Below are 24,464 nucleotides of genomic sequence, written 5' to 3' on the forward strand. Positions count from 1 at the left end.
TAAAAACAAACTAAAAACTACTTCCAAAAATATTCAGTTTTGATATTAATGAGTTTTTTGGGTTCATTGAGAACATGGTTGTTGTTCAATAATAAAATTAATCCTCAAAAATACAACTTGCCTAATAATTCTGCACTCCCTGAATATACATATACACACACACACACACACATATATATATAAATACACACACACAAACATACATATATATATATATATATATATACACACACACACATACATAAGCACACATATGTATACACACATACACACAAATGTACAAGTTACTCACCTTCAGCAACCAAATATCTGGTAGAGACATATTCTAGTTGCAGATTACTTACCTTAGAATTTTCCCCAAAGCGTCAGACTGGATCCTGAGATTTTAATTCGAACAATACCCTTGTGCGTCGGCAGGTTGCGTCAGTCGACTCCGCGGGCATCGGAATCACGGTGATGACATCAGGAGTAGTACATAGATGCCACCTCAGCGCAGTGACGTAATTTTTTTTTTAATGGCTTTCCTCGTCAGAGTGCAGAGCCGCTAACACCACTGAGATTGGTGCGCCAGACCTGTCCCTAGAAATCAGTTCCCAAGCGGGGAGGATAGGTGGGTCAGTAAGGAATCTGCAACTGGCATATGTCTCTACCAGATATTTAGTTACCAAAGGTAAGTAATTTGTACATCTGATAGAGACTTCTAGTTGCAGATTCCTTACCTTAGAATAGATACCCAAGCAATGCCATCCTAGGAGGTGGGCTGCGAACCAAGATCATGCAGGACCGAATGACCAAAGTAGCCGTCCCGACAGACCTGACTGTCCAGGCAGTAATGTTTAGCAAACGTGTGCAGTGATGTCCACGTAGCCACCTGGCAGATATCCAGGACAAGAACTCTACATGCTAACGCAGTGGAAGCAGCAGTTGCTCTTGTGGAATGAGCGCTCAAGCCATCAGGGGGTTGCTCCTTGGCCAAAGTGTAGTACACCTTTATCCAAAGAAGTACCTATCGAGAGATGGTATGTTTTTGCACTGCCTTCCCTTTCTTCAGACCCACATTCCCGACAAAGCGTTGATCGTCCACCCGGAAATCTTTAGTACGATTTAGACAGAACGGCAACGCTCTTTTTGGGTCCAGACGGTCGAGTCTCTCCTCCTCATGAGAAGGATGTGGGGTGCATAAAAAGTAGGCGAGGCGATGGACTGGCCTACATGAAAAGGCATTACAACCTTGGGAAGGAAGGAAGCCTTAGTGCGCAACACCACTTTGTCAGGATTCACAGACAGGAATGGAGGTTTTGAAGAAAGAGCTTGAAGCTCAATCACTCAGAGCAGAAGTGATGGCAACAAGAAAGACAGTTTTGAAAATGAGGAGACGTAAAGAGCAATTGTGCATCAGCTCAAAGGTAGTACACATTAAGTAAGGAAGGTACTGAGGTCCCACCGAGGCATGATAAATGGAGTGGGAGGAAATAAATGGGTAAGACCTTTAAGGAATCGATTGACAATAGGAAATTTAAAGAGTGAGTGCTGATCAGATAGCCTAAGAAAGGCCGAAATGGCAGATAAATACCCTTTAAGGGTGCCCAAAGCAGAGCCCTGCTGGGCCAAAGAAACAATGAACAAAAGAACCTCAGATAGAGGAGCAGAGAGGGGATCAGCAGATTTGTTGGTACACCATGCCACAAATGTATGCCAACGACAGGCGTATACTGTTTTGGTGGACGGGCGCCTGGCTGCCAGGAGAACATCGCAGACTTCGGGTGGAAGATCAAAAGTCGTCAACTGCCGCCGCTCAATCTCCACGCATGAAGGCAGAGATTGGACAGGTCTAGGTAGAGAACCGTCCCCTGTTGCTGGGACAGAAGATGCGCCCGAAAAGGCAGCCTGAGTGGGGGATTGTTGGCCATGCTGAATAGCTCTGGATACCATACTCTCTGTGCCCAGTCCGGACCCACCAAGATAACTTGGTCATTCCTGATCTTCTTGAGAACTCTGGGCAAAAGTGGTATAGGCGGAAAGGCACAAAGGAGGCCGGAGTTCCACTCGAGATGAAAAGCGTCTCAGAGCTAGTGCCGCCTTGGAAGCTCCATCATGCAAAACAGCTGACATTGTGTGTTCTCTGCGGAGGCAAACAGATTTAACCAAGGCTCTCTCCAATGCGGAAAGAGACCTTGTGCCACCTCCGGATAGAGATGCCATTCGTAATCGGCTGTGCATAGACAGCTGAGTTTGTCCGCTCTGGCGCTCAGTGAGCCCGCCAGATGTTGAACCACCAGGGTAATAGCCTGATGTTCCAGCAGTGTCCAGAGGCGTAAAGCTTCCTGACAAAGGGTCCAGGACCCTATCCCGCCCTGTTTGTTGCAGTACAACATGGAGGTAGTACTGTCCGTGAACACTTGCACTACTTTCCCGTTGAGAGGGGGAAGAAATGCTTTCAACGCAAGCCTGATCGCCCGGAGCTCCAGAAAATTGATATGGAGCCCAGACTCCGCCGGAGACCAGAGGCTTCCGATCTCCACCTCTCCCATTTGGTACCCCAACCCAGAAGTGTTGCATCTGTCACTATGGCTAGATCTGGCTGGGGAAAGGAAAGGGATCTGCCATGGACCCAAAACTGATTCTAAAGCCACCACTGCAGGTCTTTTGCAGTTCCCTCATGGATCTGGACCATGTCGGAGAGATTTCCCTGATGCTGCGCCCACTAGAACTTCAAGTCCCACTGCAGATCCCGCATATGCCATCTGGCATGTGTCACTAGCAGGATGCAGGAGGCCATGAGGCCCAGCAGCCTCAGAGTCACTCTCACCGAAACCCAAGACAGAGGCTAAAAGATCAGAATCATAGCCTGAATAACTTGGACTTGCTTTCCGGGAGGATAAGCCTGAAACTGCACTGTGTCCAGAACAGCTCTGATGAAAGGGAGCGCCTGGGAGGGAGTCAGGTGCGACTTCGGCACGTTGATAGTGAACCCCAGCATTTGCAGGAGGCTCGCCGTAGTCTGAAGGTGGGAGACGACTTTCTGGGGCAAGACTGCCTTCAACAGCCAGTCGTCGAGGTAGGGGGAAGACTGAGACCCCTAACCTGTGCAGATGAGCTGCAACCACCACCATCACTTTTGTGAACACCCGAGGGACGCTGGTAAGGCCGAAGGGGAGCACGATAAACTGATAGTGCTCGTGACCTACCACAAATCGCAGGTAACGACTGTGGGCAGGGCAGGATAGGAATGTGGAACTAAGCGTCCGGCAAGTCCAACGCTACCATCCAGTCTCCTGGGCCTAAGGCAGACAGGACCTTCGCCAGAGTGAGCATTCTGAATTTCTCCTTCTTGAGGAAGTAATTGAGGTCCCAAAGGTCTAGGACAGGACGTAAACCCTTGTCCTTTTTCGGCACCAGAGAGTAGCAGGAATAAGAACCACGACCTACTTCTGGCACAGGGGACCTCATCTACGACTCCCTTGGCCAAGAGAGCCGCGATTTCCTAGCGGTAAAGTGCCAAATGGTCCTTCGGAAGCTGGCTGTTTGATGGCGGCATGGCTGGTGGTGCAGAATCGAAGGGGAGGGAATAGACCTTTTGAACTATCTGCAGAACCCACCTGCCCATAGTGATGGATTCCCAGTGGGGCAGGTGAAGGCAAATCCTGCTGCGAACTGGATCGAGTGAGGGGACTGACCAGGAGGGTTTAGAGGCTGCAGCAGCGGCAGGGGTGGACTGGGCAGACCTCTTGTGTCTTCTCCCACGTGGAATTCTACATCCCCAGCCACACGGTAGCTGAACAGCATGGGTAGCACGGTGGCTGGGTTGGGGGCGCTACAGGGAGCCCCTTTCATGGCCACAAAAGGCGGACTGTTGGGGGTGAGGGGGCAGCGGCAAGGCCAAGAGACCGAGCCGTAGCCATGGAGTCCTTGAACCTCTCCAAGGCCGAGGCTGCCTTGTCTCCAAAGAGACGGGTGCCATCAAAGGGCATGGCCACAAGAGACGTTTGCACATCCCCTGAAAAACCAAAAATAGGCAACCAGGCTTGGCGTCTCAAGGCCACCGTCATAGCAACGAATCTGCCCAGAGAGTCGGTCGTGTCCAGCCCACATCGGATCGTGAACTTTGCTGCATCTCTCCCATCGGTGATAGCTTGGGAGACGATAGCACGGGCCTCCCTCGGTTTCTGTGGCAGAACTTGCATAAACTTATCCCACAGAGAGTGGGTATAGTGGCCCAAAAGGCATGCGGTGATCACGGACTGGAGGAAGATAACATCTTCTTCCCAAATTGTTCCAGACTGATTCCCTATCAGGGGGTGAGGAAGGGAATGCACCTGAGGAAGAGGAAGCCTAGATGACAAGACGCTCAGGCGTGGGGGTGTTGGGACAGGAATTTAGGGTCATTCAGGGTGGGCCGATGGCGGCATGCAATAGTCCTGTTGACAGGAGTCCCCGTGTTGGGTCTGGACCAAGTACCCAAGAGGACATCGGTGAGAGCCTCATTGAATGGCAGAAGGGGCTCAGATATGGAAGCCCCTGGCTGAAGCACCTACGTCAGGAGATTTGATCTGACCTGTACAGTAGATAGCTCAAAGCAAAGGACCTAAGCCGCCCTACTGAGCATCATAGAATAAATCGCTCCCTTAACCGTAGCCCAGTAGGAGGAGACAGCATGCCAGCACCTGGAGAACTGTCCAGGCCACTGGCCTCACCCAATTCCTGTTCCCAGTCCAAAGTATTGTCATCCTGGTATTCATAAGGGTCTAGGGACCCTCCCAATCCTTCTCCCGAATTCGTACCCAACCGACCTGGGGTGACTAGGCCCCATCGAAGCCCGAGATGACATCGGCCGACGCCGTTCGGACACCAAGTCGTCGGGGATGAGGATCGGGTAGACGTCAATGGTGGGCACTACCTACGTCAGGAGCGCTGACAATTGAACCGGCGTAGGTCTCAGTGGTATGACAGGCATTGTCGCGGATCCGTAGGGGACCTCGTTGGCCGGAGCCAAAGCTGCAGGCGCAGAACCCGAATGCCCTCTAACCGAACCCTTTGGCACCGAAGGCGCCATTTCGGGGTCGGCCTGCCCAAAAATCAGGCGCATGGCCTCATAAAACATCTTCAATTGGACAGGGGTCGCTCCGGCTCCTGGAGTCGAACTTGGTCAAAGAGACTAGGGTAGATCTCTCCAGTTCAGCGCGTGGCGCGGAAAGAAAAGAACTGACGTCACTGCGTTGAGGCGGCATGTAAGTACTACTCCTGATGTCATCACGTCGACTACGACGCCGCGGAATAGACCAATGCCACCTACCGACGCCAAAGGGTATTGCTCGAAGAAAAATCTCAAGATCCAATCTGGGGGAAAATTCTAAGGTAAGGAATCTGCAACTAGAAGTCTCTAACACACACACACACACGTAGAAAATGTCACTTATCCAGTGTACATCTGTTCGTGGCATGAGACGCTGCAGATTCACATGCTGTGCATTATCCTGCCATCTAGTGTTGGGCTCGGAGTGTTACAAGTTGTTTTTCTTCGAGGAAGTCTTTTCGAGTCACGAGACCGAGGGACTCCTTCCTTTCGGCTCCATTGCGCATGGGCGTCGACTCCATCTTAGATTGTTTTCCCCGCAGAAGTTGTGAATATACTAGATGTGCCCATGCAATGGAGTAGGTATGTATGTACATAATGTGTATTAAAATAATACTTATTTACAAATGTACAATTTTCATTCAACTTATAATGGCTACAGGCTCCCGGGGAGGTGGGAGGGCGCATGTGAATCTGCAGCGTCTCATGCCACGAACAGATGTACACTGGGTAAGTGACAATTTCCGTTCAGTGGCATGTGTAGCTGCAGATACACATGCTGTGCATAGACTAATAAGCAGTAATCTCTCCAAAATGCGGTGGCTTAGCCCGTAGGAGTTGAAGTTGTCTGAAATAATGTTCTTAATACAGCCTGTCCTACTGTGGCTTGTTGTGTTGCTAACACTTGTACACAGTAATGCTTAGTGAATGTATGAGGCGTAGACCAGGTGGCTGCCTTACATATTTCTGTCATAGGTATATTCCCCAGAAAAGCCATTGTGGCACCTTTTTTCCTAGTGGAATGTGCTCTTGGTGTAATAGGTAGATCTCTTTTTGCTTTAATATAGCAAGTTTGAATACATTTAACTATCCATCTGGCGATGCCTTGTTTGGATATAGGATTACCTGCATGAGGTTTTTGGAAGGCTACGAACAATTGTTTTGTTTTACTAAATTGTTTTGTTCTGTCAATGTAATACATTAGTGCTCTCTTTATGTCTAATGTATGTAAGGCTCTTTCGGCTACTGAGTCTGGTTGTGGAAAGAAGACTGGGAGTTCCACTGTTTGGTTTAGGTGGAATGGTGATATGACCTTTGGTAGGGATTTGGGATTTGTACGGAGAACCACTTTATGTTTATGTATTTGTATAAAGGGTTCTTGTATAGTAAATGCTGTTTTCTCACTTACTCTTCTAAGTGATGTGATGGCTATTAGAAAGGCTACTTACCAAGTTAAGTATTGCATCTCACAAGAGTGCATGGGTTCGAATGGTGGTCCCATGAGTCGTGTTAATACAATATTAAGGTTCCACGAAGGTACTGGTGGTGTCCTTGGGGGGTATGATTCTTTTAAGTCCCTCCATAAATGCTTTGATGACTGGAATTCTAAAAAGCGATGTTGTATGTGTAATCTGCATATAGGCAGATATTGCAGTGAGATGTATTTTAATGAAAGAGAATGCTAGCTTAGACTTTTGTAAGTGTAATAAGTAGCTTACAATGACCTTTGTGGAAGCATGTAGTGGTTGAATCTGATTAGTGTGGCAGTAGTAAACAAATCTTTTCCATTTGTTTGCGTAACAATGTCTTGTCGTAGGTTTTCTAGCTTGTTTAATGACCTCCATACATTCTTGTGTAAGGTCTAAATGTCCAAATTCTAAGACTTCAGGTTTGGATGCCTGATCTGTTGTTTGTGTTGTGTTAGCAGATCTGGCCTGTTGGATAGCTTGACATGGGGTACTACTGACATGTCTAGTAGTGTTGTGTACCAGGGTTGTCTTGCCCATGTTGGTGCTATTAGTATGAGTTTGAGTTTGTTTTGACTCAATTTGTTTACTAGATATGGAAGGAGAGGGAGAGGGGGGAAAAGCGTATGCAAATATCCCTGACCAATTCATCCAAAGAGCATTGCCTTGAGACTGCCTGTGTGGGTACCTGGATGCGAAGTTTTGGCATTTTGCGTTCTCCTTTGTTGCAAATAGGTCTATTTGAGGTGTTCCCCAAATGTGGAAGTAAGTGTTTAGAATTTGGGGGTGAATCTCCCATTCGTGGACTTGTTGGTGATCTCGAGAGAGGTTGTTTGCTAGTTGATTCTGGATCCCTGGAATAAACTGTGCTATTAGGCGAATGTGGATGTGAATTGCCCATTGCCATATCTTTTGTGCCAGGAGGCACAGCTGTGTCGAGTGTGTTCCCCCCCTGTTTGTTTAGATAATACATTGTTGTCATGTTGTCTGTTTTGACAAGAATGTATTTGTGGGTTATGATGGGTTGAAATGCTTTCAACGCTAGGAATACTGCTAACAATTCGAGGTGATTTATATGCAGCTTCGTTTGATGTACGTCCCATTGTCCTTGGATGCTGTGTTGATTGAGGTGTGCTCCCCACCCTGTCATGGAAGCATCTGTTGTTATCACGTATTGTGGCACTGGGTCTTGGAAAGGCCGCCCTTTGTTTAAATTTATACTGTTCCACCATAGAAGCGAGATGTATGTTTGGCGGTTTATCAACACCAGATCTAGAAGGTGACCCTGTGCCTGTGACCATTGCGATGCTAGGCACTGTTGTAAGGGCCTCATGTGCAGTCTTGCGTTTGGGACAATGGCTATGCATGAAGACATCATGCCTAGGAGTTTTAATACCATCTTTGCATGTATGTTTTGTGTCGGATACATGGCTTGTATAACCTTGTAAAAATTTTGAACCCTTTGTGGACTTGGAGTGGCTATCCCCTTTGTTGTGTTGATTGTCGCTCCTAAGTATTTGCTGTGTTTTGCACAGCAGAATGTGTGATTTTGCATAGTTGATGGAGAAACCGAGTTTGTAGAGGGTTTGTATGACATACTCTGTGTGGTGTGAACACTTTGTTAGGGAGTTGGTCTTGATTAGCCAATCGTCTAGGTAGGGGAACACGTGTATTTGCTGCCTTCTGATATGTGCAGCTACTACTGCTAGGCATTTTGTAAATACTCTTGGTGCGGTCGTTATACCGAACGGCAACACTTTGAATTGGTAATGTATTCCTTTGAATACGAACCTTAGGTATTTCCTGTGCGAGGGATGTATCGGTATGTGGAAATACGCGTCCTTTAGATCTAAGGTTGTCATATAGTCTTGTTGTTTTAGCAGTGGTAATACGTCTTGTAGCGTGACCATGTGAAAGTGTTCCGATTTGATGTAGATGTTTAGTGTTCTGAGATCTAAGATTGGTCTCAGTGTTTTGTCTTTTTTTGGTATTAGAAAGTACAGTGAGTAAACTCCTGTGTTCCTTTGTGTACGTGGTACAAATTCTATTGCGTCCTTTTGCAGTAATGCCTGAACTTCTAATTCGAGAAGGTCTAAATGCTGTTTTGACATGTTTTGTGGGACATTTGGAGGGATTTGGAGAAATTCTATGCAATAACCATGTTGGATAATTGCTAAGACCCAAGTGTCTGTTGTTATCTCCTCCCAAGCTTTGTAAAATTGGCTTAGTCTTCCCCCCACTGGTGCTGTGTGAAGGGGTTGAGTGACATGTGAGTCACTGTTTGGTTGTAGGGGTTTTGGGACCTTGAAATTTTCCCCGGTTTCTAGGGAATTGTCCCCCTCTGTACTGGCCCCGAAAGCCTCCCCTTTGGTACTGTCCCTGGTAGGTAGACGGTGTTGATTGTGAGGTGCTGGCTTGTGTGGCTTGACCCCGAAACCCCCCTCTGAAGGGTGTTCTGCGAAATGTGCCAAAAGTGCCTCTGCCCTGCGGGGAATAGAGTGCGCCCATGGCCTTGGCCGTGTCAGTGTCCTTTTTCAATTTCTCAATTGCCGTGTCCACATCGGGTCCAAACAATTGTTGTTCGTTGAACGGCATATTGAGCACTGCCTGTTGTATCTCGGGTTTAAACCCGGATGTACGCAACCATGCGTGCCTTCTTATGGTTACCGCAGTATTTATTGTTCTTGCAGCTGTATCCGCGCAATCCATAGAGGAGCGTATTTGGTTATTAGAGATATTTTGTCCCTCCTCAACTACTTGTTTTGCCCGTTTCTGTAATTCTTTGGGTAGATGCTCGATGAGATGCTGCATCTCATCCCAATGGGCTCTGTCATATCGCGCTAGGAGCGCCTGAGAGTTCGCGATGCGCCACTGGTTTGCAGCTTGTACAGCAACCCTTTTTCCAGCTGCGTCGAACTTGCTGCTCTCTTTGTCCGGAGGTGGGGCGTCGCCTGATGTGTGCAAGTTGGCTCTCTTGTGAGCTGCCCCTACTACAACTGAATCTGGTGGCAGTTGTGATGTGATAAAAGCAGGGTCCGTGGGCGGTGCTTTATATTTTTTCTCCACCCGTGGAGTTATCGCTCTGCTTTTGACAGGTTCTTTAAAGATCTGTTTTGCGTGCCTTAGCATTCCCGGGAGCATAGGCAGGCTTTGATAGGTGCTATGGGTGGAGGAGAGGGTGTTGAAAAGGAAGTCATCCTCGACAGGTTCTGAGTGTAACGACACGTTATGGAACTCTGCTGCCCTAGCTACCACCTGTGCATACGCTGTGCTGTCCTCAGGTGGTGAGGGCTTGGTAGGGTACGACTCAGGACTATTGTCTGATACTGGGGCGTCGTATAGGTCCCAAGCGTCCTGGTCATCTTGGCTCATGGTGGTATGAGCTGGTGAATGTGACGGAGTTTGCGCCGGTGATGTATGAGTTACAGGTGGAGGAGAGGGTGGTGGAGTTACTTTCTTCACCACTTTTGCTTGTGGTGTTTGTTCTTGTGTTTGGAACTCGAGTCTCCTTTTCCTCCTGAATGGGGGAAGAGTGCTGATCTTCCCTGTCCCACTCTGTATGAAGATCCGCTTCTGGGTGTGGTCTATGGCAGTGGTTTGTAACTCTTCTTCAAATCTGTGTTTGCGCATTTGAGAGGACAGTGATTGTTCCTCTGAATACGAGCTGGCAGTCGGTTCGGTTGCTGGGCGTTTTGGCACCGAAACTGTGTCTTTGCTTGTTTTCGGCTCTAAGGAGAATTTTCTCTTTTTTGTAGTCGAGCCTTCTCGGCGTCGATCATCCTCGGTGCCGCTGTCTCTGCGTCGAGCAGCTTCGGTTCTGCTGTCTCGGCGTCGACCCTTTTCGGCAGCACTTTCTCGGTCCCGAGATTGCTGCGTGCCTGTGTCTCGACCCGAGTCGGACGATCTCGGCACCAGTTCGCCCTTTTTCGGTGCCGATGGACGGTCACCTATTTTATGGGTTGAGCCATGGCCTGTTGGCAGTGTTGTCCCCTGGGCCTTGTCTGTTTTCCCGTGTGGTGCTTGTTTCGACGTCTTACTCACGGTTTCTTCGACGTCGAACCCCTCCGAGTCCGATTCATGGATGGAGAAGGCTTCCTCTTCTTCTCCTTGTTCCTCGAACCCTCGTTGTCCTGTCGGCGTGGACGCCATTTGCAACCTTCTGGCTCTTCGGTCACGGAGCGTCTTTCGGGACCGAAACGCACGACAGGCTTCACACGTTTCTTCCTTGTGCTCGGGCGACAGGCACAAGTTACAGACCAAATGTTGGTCTGTATATGGATATTTACTATGGCATTTAGGACAGAATCGGAACGGGGTCCGTTCCATCGGTGTCGATGTTACACGCGGTCGGGCCGACCAGGCCCCGACGGGGGTCGAAGTTACCCCGAAGGGCTACCGGAGCTCTTCACGATTCGGTGTCGATTCTATCTAACCCGATACCGAACAAAACAATACCGACGTAGTTTTCCGAAGTTCTGACTATCTTTCCGTCCCGAAACCAGGAGCGAAAAGGAACACGTCCGAACCCGATGGCGGAAAAAAAACAATCTAAGATGGAGTCGACGCCCATGCGCAATGGAAACAAAGGAGGAGGAGGAGTCTCCCGGTCTCGTGACTCGAAAAGACTTCTTCGAAGAAAAACAACTTGTAACACTCCGACCCAACACCAGACGGCGGACTATGCACAGCATGTGTATCTGCAGCTACACATGCCACCGAACATATTTTAATCTTTAAATTGACACCAAAACGAATAAAATCGGATAAGAGGAACCAGAGATATGATTTTTTTAAAGAATTAATGTTTTCTAGCACATAGAAACTAAAAGCGCCACTCGAGATATCTGGTCGCACCTCGACCGGGGTACAGTCAAAGTTCAAGGCCGACCGCAATGGAGCCCTGCTCGGCTTCAGCAAGCAGGAAGCCTCGCTCAAAAGTTTAGCTACGGACTTAGGCCCTTATTAGGACCCTGATGGCCAAAGACCGCCGGGGCCATGGTGGCGGTCTCCCCACCGACGGACTGGCAGTGAAGACCGGCACTTTATGAGTGTGGCGGGTTGGTCTCTACCAACCCGCCACATCCCTGCCTGCACCACCAGGGAGGTTGGACAGCCGGGCCGGAGATTAGCATATCTGACCCGGCGGTCTAATGAAGACCACTGGCGGTATTTAGAGTCAGCTTTTCACTAGGGTTTCCACGGCAGTAGCACCGCCACGAAAACCTTGGCGGAAAGGCTACCAGTGACAGGAAATTTCTTTCCTGTCACCAGCAGATGATTCCTCCAACACCCCCATCCCCCCTGCAATCCCAATACCTCCCACCCCCCCCCATACCAGAACCCACACCTTCCTGTACAGCACCCCATTCCAGAACAGCATCCCCATACCCGTCCTCCCTGCACACGCACACACACCCTGCATACATGCATTCACTCACACAAACATTCCAACACGCACTCACTTCAACAATCATACATGCATTCAAACACCCATACAAACACTCACTCACTCACACTACACCACCCACCCTCCCACCCCCCTCCCCTGTTGGACGATAGTCTTACCTTGTCCGGCGAGGAGGTCGTCCAGCAGGGAACAGGAAAAGGCGCTTCAACTGCCGCCAGCGCCCCACCTTCAGGACACCGCCAGGCCGTATTACAGGTCGTAATACAGCTGGTGGAGTCCTTTTGGCAGGGTCAGGCCGATGGTGGAAGCGCCCCTGCGCCTCCGACCGCCAGCACGACTACTGAAGGATTTCCATCCAAATTGTGTCGGAAATCCTTCAGGACTCATATTATGGTGGACGGAAGACCGCCAGGACTGGCGGTCTTCTGGCACCTGTGGCTTTGGCGGTCTTGTGAAAAGAACTCAAAAGTTATAATGAGGACCTTAGGCATTTTCTTGAAGATTGTCTTCAGTGGAAAGAAGTCACCAATCCAACCCGACCTCCCTGGAGACCTCTAACGCTCGGATCTAGATTATTTTTGGGGACTAAAATCTTCGTCCGGGTCAAAGCTGAATCTTGATTAGATGTCTCTGGAGCCCTCCTCAGATATGTTGCGCAGGAAGTCCTGGTCAACTCTTTACCTTCAGACTTAGTCACTTTTATGGAGCTTTTTCTCTCCGCCCTCGGACGACCTTCCAATGCGAGCTGATTTTGTGTTGACGTTGTTGTATTGCCTTTACAGGAGCCTATGGTGAAATCTGGAAACTCTGGGGCTCTGGCGCTTTTCAGTGGGATGAACCTGCAAGTCAGGCCGGATCGCGGTAAGCCGGCTTGACTCGACAGTGGGTCGTCCCTTATGGAGCTTTTAACAAAAAAATTCCAATCTTCTCCTAACTTCTGGATCTTCTTCCAGAAGGTCTTTGAAAATCCATAAGGAGTCCACAACTCACCCAAAGGTTCCAGAAGCTCTGAGTTGCTCCTTGAGGGATAGGATTCCAACTCCCAGAATGCACCTGGCTCAAACTCCAAAAAGACCACTGGACAGCAGTCAGCTGATCAGTTTCTTCAGGATTTGATGCAGGGGACTGGTTAGCTATTTTTCACCTGTAACAAGCAGGGACACCCTTCTTGAACAAGTTGAATCTAGCCAAAGTCCTTTTTGTGGTGAAGCCCAAGCGTGCAGGTGCACGTTAAGGGTCCAGCAGGGCAGTCCTTCTGATGTTGTTCATTGTAGGGATCCGAGGTGTGTTGGCTCAGCTCTGTCATATTTATTTTTGCTCCGGGGGTGAAAAGCAGGAGGGACCGACTGATCAATCACAAGCAGGACACTTCCCCCCTGGATGACAACTTCCTGGGAAGTGTGGCAAAAATCAATCAAAGGGAGCAACATTATTTAAAAATCCAACATGGCCGAAACAAAATTTTGGAGCTTAGGTCTGGCTGAGCCCACCCACCGGCGTGGCCAAAATCCTAAACACACCCCTCTCTTAATCTAATCAAGAGGGCACCTAACTGTCTGGGGTTGCAGGAAATGGGGGAGGTCCTTAGCTGCTCCAAACGTCCTTCCCTTCCTCTGAAGGCCAGTTTGGCTGCTCTCCCCATCCTGTTTCACCATCTGCTGAGGCAGATATCCTCCCTAGGCACATCCTTTGTGTTCAGCCCAGGCCACTCCACACCTCATCAAGACAGCGTGGCCAGGCTGCCAGAGGCTGGCTAATCAGAGAAGGGCACTACAGAGCTTAAGCTGGCAACTTTCAGGTAGAGTTTTAAAACTCTTTACCTGAACCAGTTATATTAAATCCAACAATGGCAAGTTGTGGGATTTCTTATAACAATTTGATGCCAACTCCAAGTATCTGGCTCTTATGGGGACTTCATTTAAATAAAGTATCCCAGTTTTAGCTTATAGAGGTCATTCATTACAGTGAGGGAAAAATGAATTTGGCTATTTTACCTCACCAGGGCTTATACAACAATTTTAATAAGGTCCCTGCTTAGAGATACATAGCACCCAACCATAGGAGCAGTTAGAACACACCTTAGGGGTGACATATGTAAACATAAGGTGGATTAAGACTTTGGAAGCGCTTTTAATTACGAAGTCGATTATGCATATAACTTTAGTTTATAATCTGCCAGCAAGGCAAGGCTGCCGTTAAAATGACACTGGGCACCTCAGCAGTGCACCTATGGGTGCACTGCATATGCTGGTGTCCCTAAACCTACATGCCGTACCATATACTAGAGACTTATAAGTAGGTTGATACTGCCAATTATAATTAGTCTAATTTGCATGCCACTTTACACAGAGCACTGGCCCTGGGTCTGTTAAGCAGTACCCAGGGCACAACCAACAGTCAGTAACCACCAGTATCTGTCCAAAACGTTTGGGGGCAATGGGAAAAAAGGAGGACTTTCCTACACTGTGTAAATAGAAAAATGTTAAAAGTTCATGCATCTCAGATAGGTGTACCTAAGGCGGAAAATACTCCTGCCATGGTTAGAAGAAACTGTAAAAATGACAATGAATTACTTCTTCACCAAATCCCCTTATCATTGGTTTTGAGCTCTCCTTAGTTCCCATTTACAAAACTTGCCAATATAAAAGCACAGTAATTACTGTCCAATCTTAAGAGAGGGTATAATTAATCAGCTAATTCTCATAACTTTCAAATGAGGTATCAAAGTCTGAACAGTATTTTTTTACGTTTGGTGTATTTTTAAGCCCTCTCCAGTGTGAAAAAAACCAGCGTATTTTACAACAATAATTGTCCACCAGCATACAAGACACAGTGGCAGGTAACTCCTATGAATTATAATGTACTCTGCTATTAAACTTGCTGATGTAAATCTAAAAAAAAGTGCAATGTCAATTTGTTTAGGAAAGAAGCAATCTAAGCACTGCCAGTATGCATTGCAATTGCCAGCTTTAGTCTGTCCACGATCTATCCTTAAACTAGCATAATTTCAGACGCAGCAGTATACAAGGTAGCTGAAAATATGCAGGCACAATAAAAACAGAGTAACTTTTTCACGGAGGGGCTGTCACTTTTTAAAGTGGTTCAGGTTCCTGTCCTGACCGCACAAACAAAAAAAGAGGAGTGGGATGTCTGTAATTACAAAAAGAAGGTGAAGGAAGCTGGCTCTGAATATAGTATATCAAAATGAGATATAGTGTGCACAGAGTCCAGGGGTTCCCCAGCAGCTTAACATAGGCTAAAGTAGATAATACTAATGCTTTCTTTTGTGGTAGTGTGGTCGAGCAGTTAGGCTTATCAGAGGGTAGGTAGTGCAAAGCATTTGTGGTACACACACAGACAACAGAAGAAGCACACACTCAATGACAACTCCAGACCAATTATTTTTAAATTGCAAAAATATATTTTCTTATTTATCGAATCACAAGATTCAAGTTGCAGGTAAGTACATATATTATTAAGTACTTCACACACAGGGAGTGCAGAATTATTAGGCAAGTAGTATTTTTGAGGATTAATTTTATTATTGAACAACAACCATGTTCTCAATGAACCCAAAAAACTCATTAATATCAAAGTTGAATATTTTTGGAAGTAGTTTGTAGTATGTTTTTAGTTTTAGCTATGTTAGGGGGATATCTGTGTGTGCAGGTGACTATTACTGTGCATAATTATTAGGCAACTTAACAAAAAAAAAATATATACCCATTTCAATTATTTATTATTACGAGTGAAACCAATATAACATCTCAACATTCACAAATATACATTTCTGACATTCAAAAACAAAACAAAAACAAATCAGTGACCAATATAGCCACCTTTCTTTGCAAGGACACTCAAAAGCCTGCCATCCATGGATTCTGTCAGTGTTTTGATCTGTTCACCATCAACATTGCGTGCAGCAGCAACCACAGCCTCCCAGACACTGTTCAGAGAGGTGTACTGTTTTCCCTCCTTGTAAATCTCACATTTGATGATGGACCACAGGTTCTCAATGGGGTTCAGATCAGGTGAACAAGGAGGCCATGTCATTAGATTTCCTTCTTTTATACCCTTTCTTGCCAGCCACGCTGTGGAGTACTTGGACGCGTGTGATGGAGCATTGTCCTGCATGAAAATCATGTTTTTCTTGAAGGATGCAGACTTCTTCCTGTACCACTGCTTGAAGAAGGTGTCTTCCAGGAACTGGCAGTAGGACTGGGAGTTGAGCTTGACTCCATCCTCAACCCGAAAAGGCCCCACAAGCTCATCTTTGATGATACCAGCCCAAACTAGTACTCCACCTCCACCTTGCTGGCGTCTGAGTCGGACTGGAGCTCTCTGCCCTTTACCAATCCAGCCACGGGCCCATCCATCTGGCCCATCAAGACTCACTCTCATTTCATCAGTCCATAAAACCTTAGAAAAATCAGTCTTGAGATATTTCTTGGCCCAGTCTTGACGTTTCAGCTTGTGTGTCTTGTTCAGTGGTGGTCGTCTTTCAGCCTTTCTTACCTTGGCCATGTCTCTGAGTATTGCACACCTTGTGCTTTTGGGCACTCCAGTGATGTTGCAGCTCTGAAATATGGCCAAACTGGTGGCAAGTGGCATTGTGGCAGCTGCACGCTTGACTTTTCTCAGTTCATGGGCAGTTATTTTGCGCCTTGGTTTTTCCACACGCTTCTTGCGACCCTGTTGACTATTTTGAATGAAACGCTTGATTGTTCGATGATCACGCTTCAGAAGCTTTGCAATTTTAAGAGTGCTGCATCCCTCTGCAAGATATCTCACTATTTTTGACTTTTCTGAGCCTGTCAAGTCCTTCTTTTGACCCATTTTGCCAAAGGAAAGGAAGTTGCCTAATAATTATGCACACCTGATATAGGGTGTTGATGTCATTAGACCACACCCCTTCTCATTACAGAGATGCACATCACCTAATATGCTTAATTGGTAGTAGGCTTTCGAGCCTATACAGCTTGGAGTAAGACAACATGCATAAAGAGGATGATGTGGTCAAAATACTAATTTGCCTAATAATTCTGCACTCCCTGTATATATCAATACCACTTTGATTGGAATTGGTGGTTTGGAGGGGGGGGGGGGATGAATCACCTCCACCTAGGACAGGCTTTGTTTCTGGCCACAGGGAGCACAAAGGCTCCCACCCATGTGGTCAGAAACTCATCTGAGAATGGCAGCCTGGCAAAGACCGGTCAGTCTTGTATTAGCAGTTTGGCGAACATACAAGGGAGCATCTCTAAGATGCCCTCTGGGTGCACTTTTCAATAAATCCCACACTGGCATCAGTGTGGGTGCATTGTGCTGAGATGTCAGATATCAAACTTGCCAGTATTCAGTGAAGCCATTATGGTGCTGTGGAGTTTGTAATGACTAACTCCCAGACCATATACTCAATATGGATACACTGCACTTACAATGTCTAAGAATTGACTTAGACACTATAGGGGCATATTGCTCATGCAGCTATGCCCTCACCTGTAGTATAGTGCACCCTGCATTAGGGCTGTAAGGCCTGCTAGAGGGGTGGCTTACCTATGCCACAGGCACTGGTTTGTGGGTATGGCACTTTGTCTCCCAATCGGCACACAAGCTGCATTGGCAGTGTGCCTGTGCTTGGTGAGGGGTCCACCATGGGTACTTTTACAAGGGATCTAACTGTGTGCCATGGGTGTGCCAATTGTGGATACAAAGATACAGATTTTGGCAAGGACACTGGCGCTGCGGCCTAGTTAGCAGGGTCCCAGCACACTCTCAAAGTTGGCATCAATATCAGGCAAGAATTATGTCTGTTAATAGGGGGTGAGGGGCACTTTCCTACAGAGGTTGAGTAGAATAAGCAATATCACACTTAACAGATAAGGGTGTATGAAATTGTATCTTTTTTTTAAGCAAGTTCATGAAATTGTGCTTTCAGATCAAAATGTGGTTTGCTTACCCTATGTGACTTTTTATGCAAACATGCAGCTCATATAAAAGGTCTCATGAGATACTGAAAGGAGACTGATGCAAACAGTGTCTCAGATAGCTTCTGCACAAGCTAGGCTTTTCACATGCAAAAAATTGATTATAGTGTATCATGCAAAACTCAGGAATTTCACCAGCTTAATTAAAGTTTGATCTGAGTATAATTTTAAAAGACTTAATTTGTGCCATTACATATTCAGACTTTGGGAATGGGATGGTGCCAACAATACTGATATAGTCAGGGATATTCAATTAAAGTATTGGTCTAAATGAAGCATTATGAAAATGCACCCGGGGTTGCAACGGTCAAACTGGAAGAGAATATAAATAGTATAAATAATTTAAAAGGCAATACACAGTACTCACTGTAAGGTTCATGAAACTTAGGAATTTTTGTAGCATTTCTGTCATTATCGAGAAGTCTCCCTGGGGCAAATATTTGCGAACAGTAGTCACATTCATCTGAAAAGCAACAGAATAATTCAGACATGCATGCCCAAAAACATGAACATGAGATATGTCTTCTTGTATCAGCACAACCTACGAAATACATTTCATCATTCTCTAAAGATCACCAACAAGTACAAATAAATCTTAGTTCTTACAATCCATGACTGTTAGATAAGTGGATAACATAACCGATTAAGTAGATGGAGGAACAGAAGTAATAAACCACACATACACAGACCACATTATCTAAAGCAAAGTCTTTTATTTCAATCTGTGTATATAGTGTATGCGAATTTCCCCTATCTTTGAATTCGCATCCTCTGCAACAGAGAACCCATGAAGTGGAAAACATTTACCCAAAAAAAAAAAAGAACTAGAACTGCAGCCTTCCAGAACACAAAAATGGCTAATTTTCTGGCAAAGACAACTGTGGTTATTTGGACATTGTATTAGCATCAGGGAAAAAACCCATTTACAGACTGATAATTTTAGCAAATCCTTAATATAGAATATCCGAAAGGCAGCAATGGCTTATATGTTTGATAAAGTCACAGCCCCTGCCATCTACATAAGCCTTTTGGAAACATTAAGATAACGTTTGCTTCATGATGGTGCTTAGCCATAGGTTTATTCTCACTAACAACTTACTGGAGTCCCTGCAAGCTAGCGTCAGGTTAAAAACTTAATTTATCAGGTTTTAATGAAGACCTCTGCAACAACTGTCTGCACGATTCAGTATACCACACACATCATTTATGACTCTCCAAGGAGATAAGCACCCTTGGTAGTTCACTTCCCAAAATATTAAACTATGCCTTGAGTTATCAAACTGATGACTGAAAGGCCTATAGATTAAGAGTAACAAAACTATAAAAGAAATACTTACCCTGGCTAACAGTTTTTCAGGTAGAAATTAAATCTAACTGCAGAATCCTCACCTTTTGGTTATTCCTCAGGCAGAAGACTAGATGCTGAAAATCTTCAGCAGTACACCTGCGTGCCGGCAGGTCTAGTTATGCAGCTCCATGCAGAAATGCTCTAAAAGTGATGTGCGGAGCCGCATATAAGCGCAACCTGTGTGCACCCACGTCAGTTACGTTCTAGGCTCTCAGCGAACCAAGACGCAGAGCTCACTAGCAATTTGGTTGGGGGAACTGGGCAAGATTTTTAGATGGAGAAAATGAGTCCCCGATCACAAAATGGTGAGGTGGGAGGACCGGTGAGGAATTTGAAGATAGATAGATTTACTTGCAGACATTTAACCACAGGGCAAACACTGGCCTACTCTTGACGCTGGCTTTGCCTTGCTGAGATTGCCACTTTTTTCTTTTTTTCATGTGTGCGCGCCCCCATGCCCAGCTCCCCTTCCCAGCTTGCTGAGCATTTTGCTACCTACAACTGCAGCACTGTGATTAGATACTGCAACGTAGGCAGGGAAATGCTTGTTGGGAAGAAAGATGTGGCACAATGTCTGTATTCCAGTCAGAGTATCCACCAAAAAGAGCATTACTGAAGCTACTTAAATTGTTCTTCTGTTGGTTACTCTTAACAGAAACTTCCTCACATTTTGGATATGCCCCATGCAGCAGACTGGATCAAATCAAATCAAATCATTAACATTTATAAAGCGCGCTACTCACCCGTGCGGGTCTCAAGGCGCTAGGGGAGAAAGGGGGGGGTTATCGCTGCTCAAAAAGCCAGGTCTTTAGGAGTCTCCGGAAAGCGGAGTGGTCCTGGGTGGTCCTGAGGCTGGTGGGGAGGGAGTTCCAGGTCTTGGCCGCCAGGAAGGAGAAAGATCTCCCACCCGCCGTGGAGCGGCGGATGCGAGGGACAGCAGCGAGTGCGAGGCCAGAGGAGCGGAGGAGGCGGGTGGGGACGTAGAAGCTGAGGCGTCTGTTGAGGTATTCCGTTCCCTTGTCGTGGAGGGCTTTGTGTGCGTGGGTGAGAAGTCGGAAGGTGATCCTTTTGCTGACTGGGAGCCAGTGCAGGTGTCTCAGGTGTGCGAAGATGTGGCTGCTGCGGGGTATGTCGAGGATGAGGCGGGCCGAGGCGTTTTGAATGCGTTGCAGGCGATTTTGGAGTTTGGCTGTGGTCCCGGCGTAGAGGGTGTTGCCGTAGTCCAGGCGGCTCGTGACGAGGGCGTGGGTCACGGTTTTTCTGGTCTCGGCGGGGATCCAGCGGAAGATCTTGCGGAGCATGCGGAGGGTGAGAAAGCAGGCGGAGGACACGGCGTTGACTTGCTTGGTCATGGTGAGAAGAGGGTCCAAGATGAAGCCGAGGTTGCGGGCGTGGTCTGTGGGGGTCGGTGCGGTGCAGAGGGCTGTGGGCCACCAGGAGTCGTCCCAGGCGGACGGGGTGTTGCCGAGGATGAGGACTTCCGCTTTTTTCAGAGTTCAGCTTTAGGCGGCTGAGCCTCATCCAATCTGCGACGTCCTTCATACCCTCTTGTAGGTTGGTCTTGGCGCTGGCGGGGTCCTTGGTGAGGGAGAGTATAAGTTGCGTGTCGTCGGCGTAGGAGGTGATGATGATGATGTCGTGCTTGCGTTCGATGTTGGCGAGGGGGCTCATGTAGACATTGAAGAGTGTCGGGCTGAGTGATGAGCCTTGGGGTACACCGCAGATGATCTCGGTGGGTTTTGAGCGAAACGGAGGGAGGTAAACCCTTTGGGAACGGTTTGAGAGGAAGGAGGCGATCCAGTCCAGGGCCTGGCCTTGGATTCCGGTGGAGCGGAGGCGGGTGATTAGGGTGCGGTGACAGACGGTGTCAAAGGCAGCCGAGAGGTCGAGCAGAATGAGGGCAACTGTTTCACCGTTGTCCATCAGGGTTCTGATGTCGTCAGTGACTGAGATGAGGGCGGTTTCAGTGCTGTGGTTCGTTCGGAATCCGGTTTGTGAGGGGTCGAGCAGGTTGTTGTCTTCCAGAAAGGTGGTCAGCTGTTTGTTGACGGTCTTCTCTATTACTTTGGCTGGGAAAGGCAGAAGAGAGATGGGGCGGAAGTTTTTCAGGTCGCTCGGGTCAGCCGTAGGTTTCTTTAGTAGGGCGTTGACTTCGGCGTGTTTCCAGCATTCGGGGAAGGTAGCAGAAGAAAAAGAAGAGTTGATGACGGTCTGGAGGTGCGGGGCGATGATGTCGTTGGCTTTGTTAAAGATGAAGTGCGGGCAGGGGTCCGAAGGGGCGCCGGAGTGGATAGAGTTCATGATGGATTTGGTTTCTTCCGTGTTGATGTGGGACCAGTTGTAGAGGGTGATGGCCATGGATGCCGGTTCGGTGGTGTTTGGTTGGGCCTGGTGTCCGAAGCTGTCGTGGAGGTCGCTAATCTTGCGATGGAAGAAAGTGGCGAGGGATTCGCACAGATCCTGTGAGGGTGTGACGGCGTTGGCGCTGGGGTTGGAGAACTCCTTGACGATGCTGAAGAGTTCTCTGCTGTTGTGTCTGTTTTTGTCCAGTCTGTCGGTGAAAAAGTTCCTTTTGGCGGCGCGGATCAGGTGGTGGTGTTCGCGGGTAGCGTTCTTGAGGGCGGACATGTTGTCAGCGGTGCGGTCCCTGCGCCAGGCTTTCTCAAGGGCGCGACAAGTTTCCTTTGATTCTTTGAGGGTGTCAGAGAACCAGAGAGGTTTTTTGGTGTTGGTCTGTTGATGCGTGCGTTTGAGGGGAGCAAGGATGTCTGCGCAGTTGGAGAGCCAGTTTGTGAGGTTGAGGGCTGCGTCGTTGGGGTCGGTGGTGAGGGTGGGTTGGTTGGTGGCGAGTGCGGAGAAGAGTTGCTCTTCGGGGATCTTGTTCCACTGTCGACGAGGGATGGGTTGGGTGCGGAGGTGGCGGGTCTCGCGTCGGAATGTGAAGTGGACGCAGCTGTGGTCGGTCCAGTGTAGGGCGGAGGCGTGGCTGAAGAAGACGTGTTTGCTGGCGGAGAAGATGCGGTCAAGCGTGTGTCCGGCGATGTGGGTGGAGGTGTTCACCAGTTGTTTGAGGCCGAGGTTGGCGAGGTTGTCGAGCAGGGTGGTGGTGTTGGGGTCGTTGTTTTGTTCCAGATGGAAGTTGAGGTCACCTAGGAGGATGTAGTCCGGCGAGGGCGTGCGGGGAGATGAAGTCGGCGATGGCGTCGCTGAAAGGGGCGCGTGGCCCGGGAGGACGGTAGATGAGGGATCCTCTGAGGGTGGTCCTCGGATCGGTGCGAATCTGAAAATGCAGGTGTTCAGCGGCGAGAGGGGTGTCTTCGGTGGAGGTGGTGACGCTGATGGAGTCTTTGAAGACGATGGCGATACCTCCTCCTCCTACCTGGTTGGTGCAGTCTTTTCTGGAGATCTTGTAGCCTTCGGGGATGGCAGTGGCGATGTCAGGGGCCGAGGAGGCGTTCATCCAGGTCTCCGTGATGAAGGCGACGTCCGGTGCTATGGAGTCCAGGAGGTCCCAGAGTTCAACGGCGTGTTTGTGGACGGAGCGAGCGTTGACTAGGATGCACTTGAGGTGGTTGATGGCGCGTGGGCTGGTGGTCATGGTTGTTGCATGGTGGAAGGTGCATTTGCAGGAGTTGCAGGTGAAGGGTCCATGGGTGCGTTTGGGGTGAGCTTGGAAGCAAGTGTTGGAGCGTCCCGGGTTGAGGGCGTGGAGGGTGGTGGGGTCGTAGCGGGTCAGCGGGGCTTGGGAGAGCTGGGGACCAGGGGTCGTGGCGCTGGGCGCGGGACAGGCGCGGACGGGCTTGCCTCTGGCGCGCCAGCTGTGCAGTCGCGCAGCGGCCGCCATATGAGGTAGGGGGGGAGGGGTCAGGTGGGGGCGAATGGGAGCTGGGGGGCGGGGCGAGCAGGAGGTCGCGGCGGGAAAGCGCGAGGGAGGGGGGACAGGTAGAGTGAGAAGAGCTGGGGGAGGAGGGTTTAAGGGTGGAGGGGGGTGAGTGTTAGGAGGTTTAGGAGATAAGGGAGAAAGATAGGAGTAGGGTTGAGAAGATAGGGGAGGGGGTTGTAGAGGTGGGTGAGGGTGAGAGGTAGAGTGAGAGGATAGGAAGATAGGTAATAGAAGGGGTGAGGGAGGGGGGAGAGATAGAGAAATAGATAGGGAAAATAGATAGGGAAATCGATAGATAGGGAAATAGATAGAGAGATAGGAAGATAGGAGGAGGTGGAGAGTGAGGGAGTTAGATAGTGGGATAGAGAGATAGGAGGAGGGGGGGGAGGTGAATAGTGAACGGGTTAGATAGGGAAGATAGAGAGGGGGATGCGAGTGGGGGAGGGGGATGAGGCAGGAGCAGGAGGGCCGGCGCGGGGAGAAAAGGACGGAGGAGGCAGAAGAGCCGAAGTCAGAAGACAAGAAGAACAGAAGACAAGAAGAACAGAAGACAAGAAGACAAGAAGAACAGAAGAACAGAAGACCGGAAGGAGAGAAGAAAGGAAGATCAGAAGACCGGAATTAGAGAAGAAAGGAAGACCGGAAGAACACAGAAGAACACAGAAGAAGATACAGAAGAAGATACAGAAAACGAAGAACAGAGGGCAGAAGACCACAGAAGAAGATGAGGAAGAAGAGAAGTAGAGTGAAGACGGGGGAAAGAAGAGTACAGAAGAAGATTACAGACGAGGAGCGAGGAGGAAGAACAGAAGAACAGAGAAGAAGAAAAGAAGAAAAGAAGCAGGAGCAGGAGGTTCTGATTAGCAGAGCCTCAGTGAGAAAATCTTCTGCAATACCCCTGCACACAGGCAGGTGGGATTGTGCGACTCAGCCCAGACTTTGCTTGTTTCGGAAGGGACATGAAGAGTTGCATGTAAGTTAAAGTAACCAGGTGAACAGATGCTTATAACAACGTGTTCATAGCATTTGTGGCTGTAGATGCACATGCTCTGTAGCAACTCTAAAGCACTACTACCCTGATAAGCTGCTAACCAGTGGATGGTGCAGAGGTCTGAAAAGGAATCCATAGGAAAATATGCCTTGCAAGAATGTCCACACAGTAGTTGATTGTGAAGTTGTAGAGGTTGAAAATGTGGCAGCTTTAACAGATGTCAGGTATGGTTATGTTCCCAAAAAAGGACATAGGGGTGCCCTGTTTGCAGGGTTAGTCAGATCTGGGAAAGGGAGGTAGGGTCCCTT

The 24,464-nt window shown here is 48.3% G+C and overlaps 1 protein-coding gene across 4 annotated transcripts in view; it reads right to left on the reverse strand.

Annotated features, from left to right (window-relative positions):
- WAPL (WAPL cohesin release factor) overlaps positions 1 to 24,464 on the reverse strand; it is a 769,297-nt gene that overhangs the window by 64,437 nt on the left and 680,396 nt on the right. For all 4 annotated transcript variants that reach the window (XM_069240591.1, XM_069240593.1, XM_069240590.1 and 1 more), the window contains exon 18: positions 18,302 to 18,397. In XM_069240591.1, coding sequence (XP_069096692.1) covers positions 18,302 to 18,397 — 96 coding nt within the window. The remainder of the gene's footprint in view (positions 1 to 18,301; positions 18,398 to 24,464) is intronic.

This window comes from Pleurodeles waltl, chromosome 6 (genome assembly GCF_031143425.1).
Source record: "Pleurodeles waltl isolate 20211129_DDA chromosome 6, aPleWal1.hap1.20221129, whole genome shotgun sequence".
Lineage (NCBI taxonomy): Eukaryota > Metazoa > Chordata > Amphibia > Caudata > Salamandridae > Pleurodeles > Pleurodeles waltl.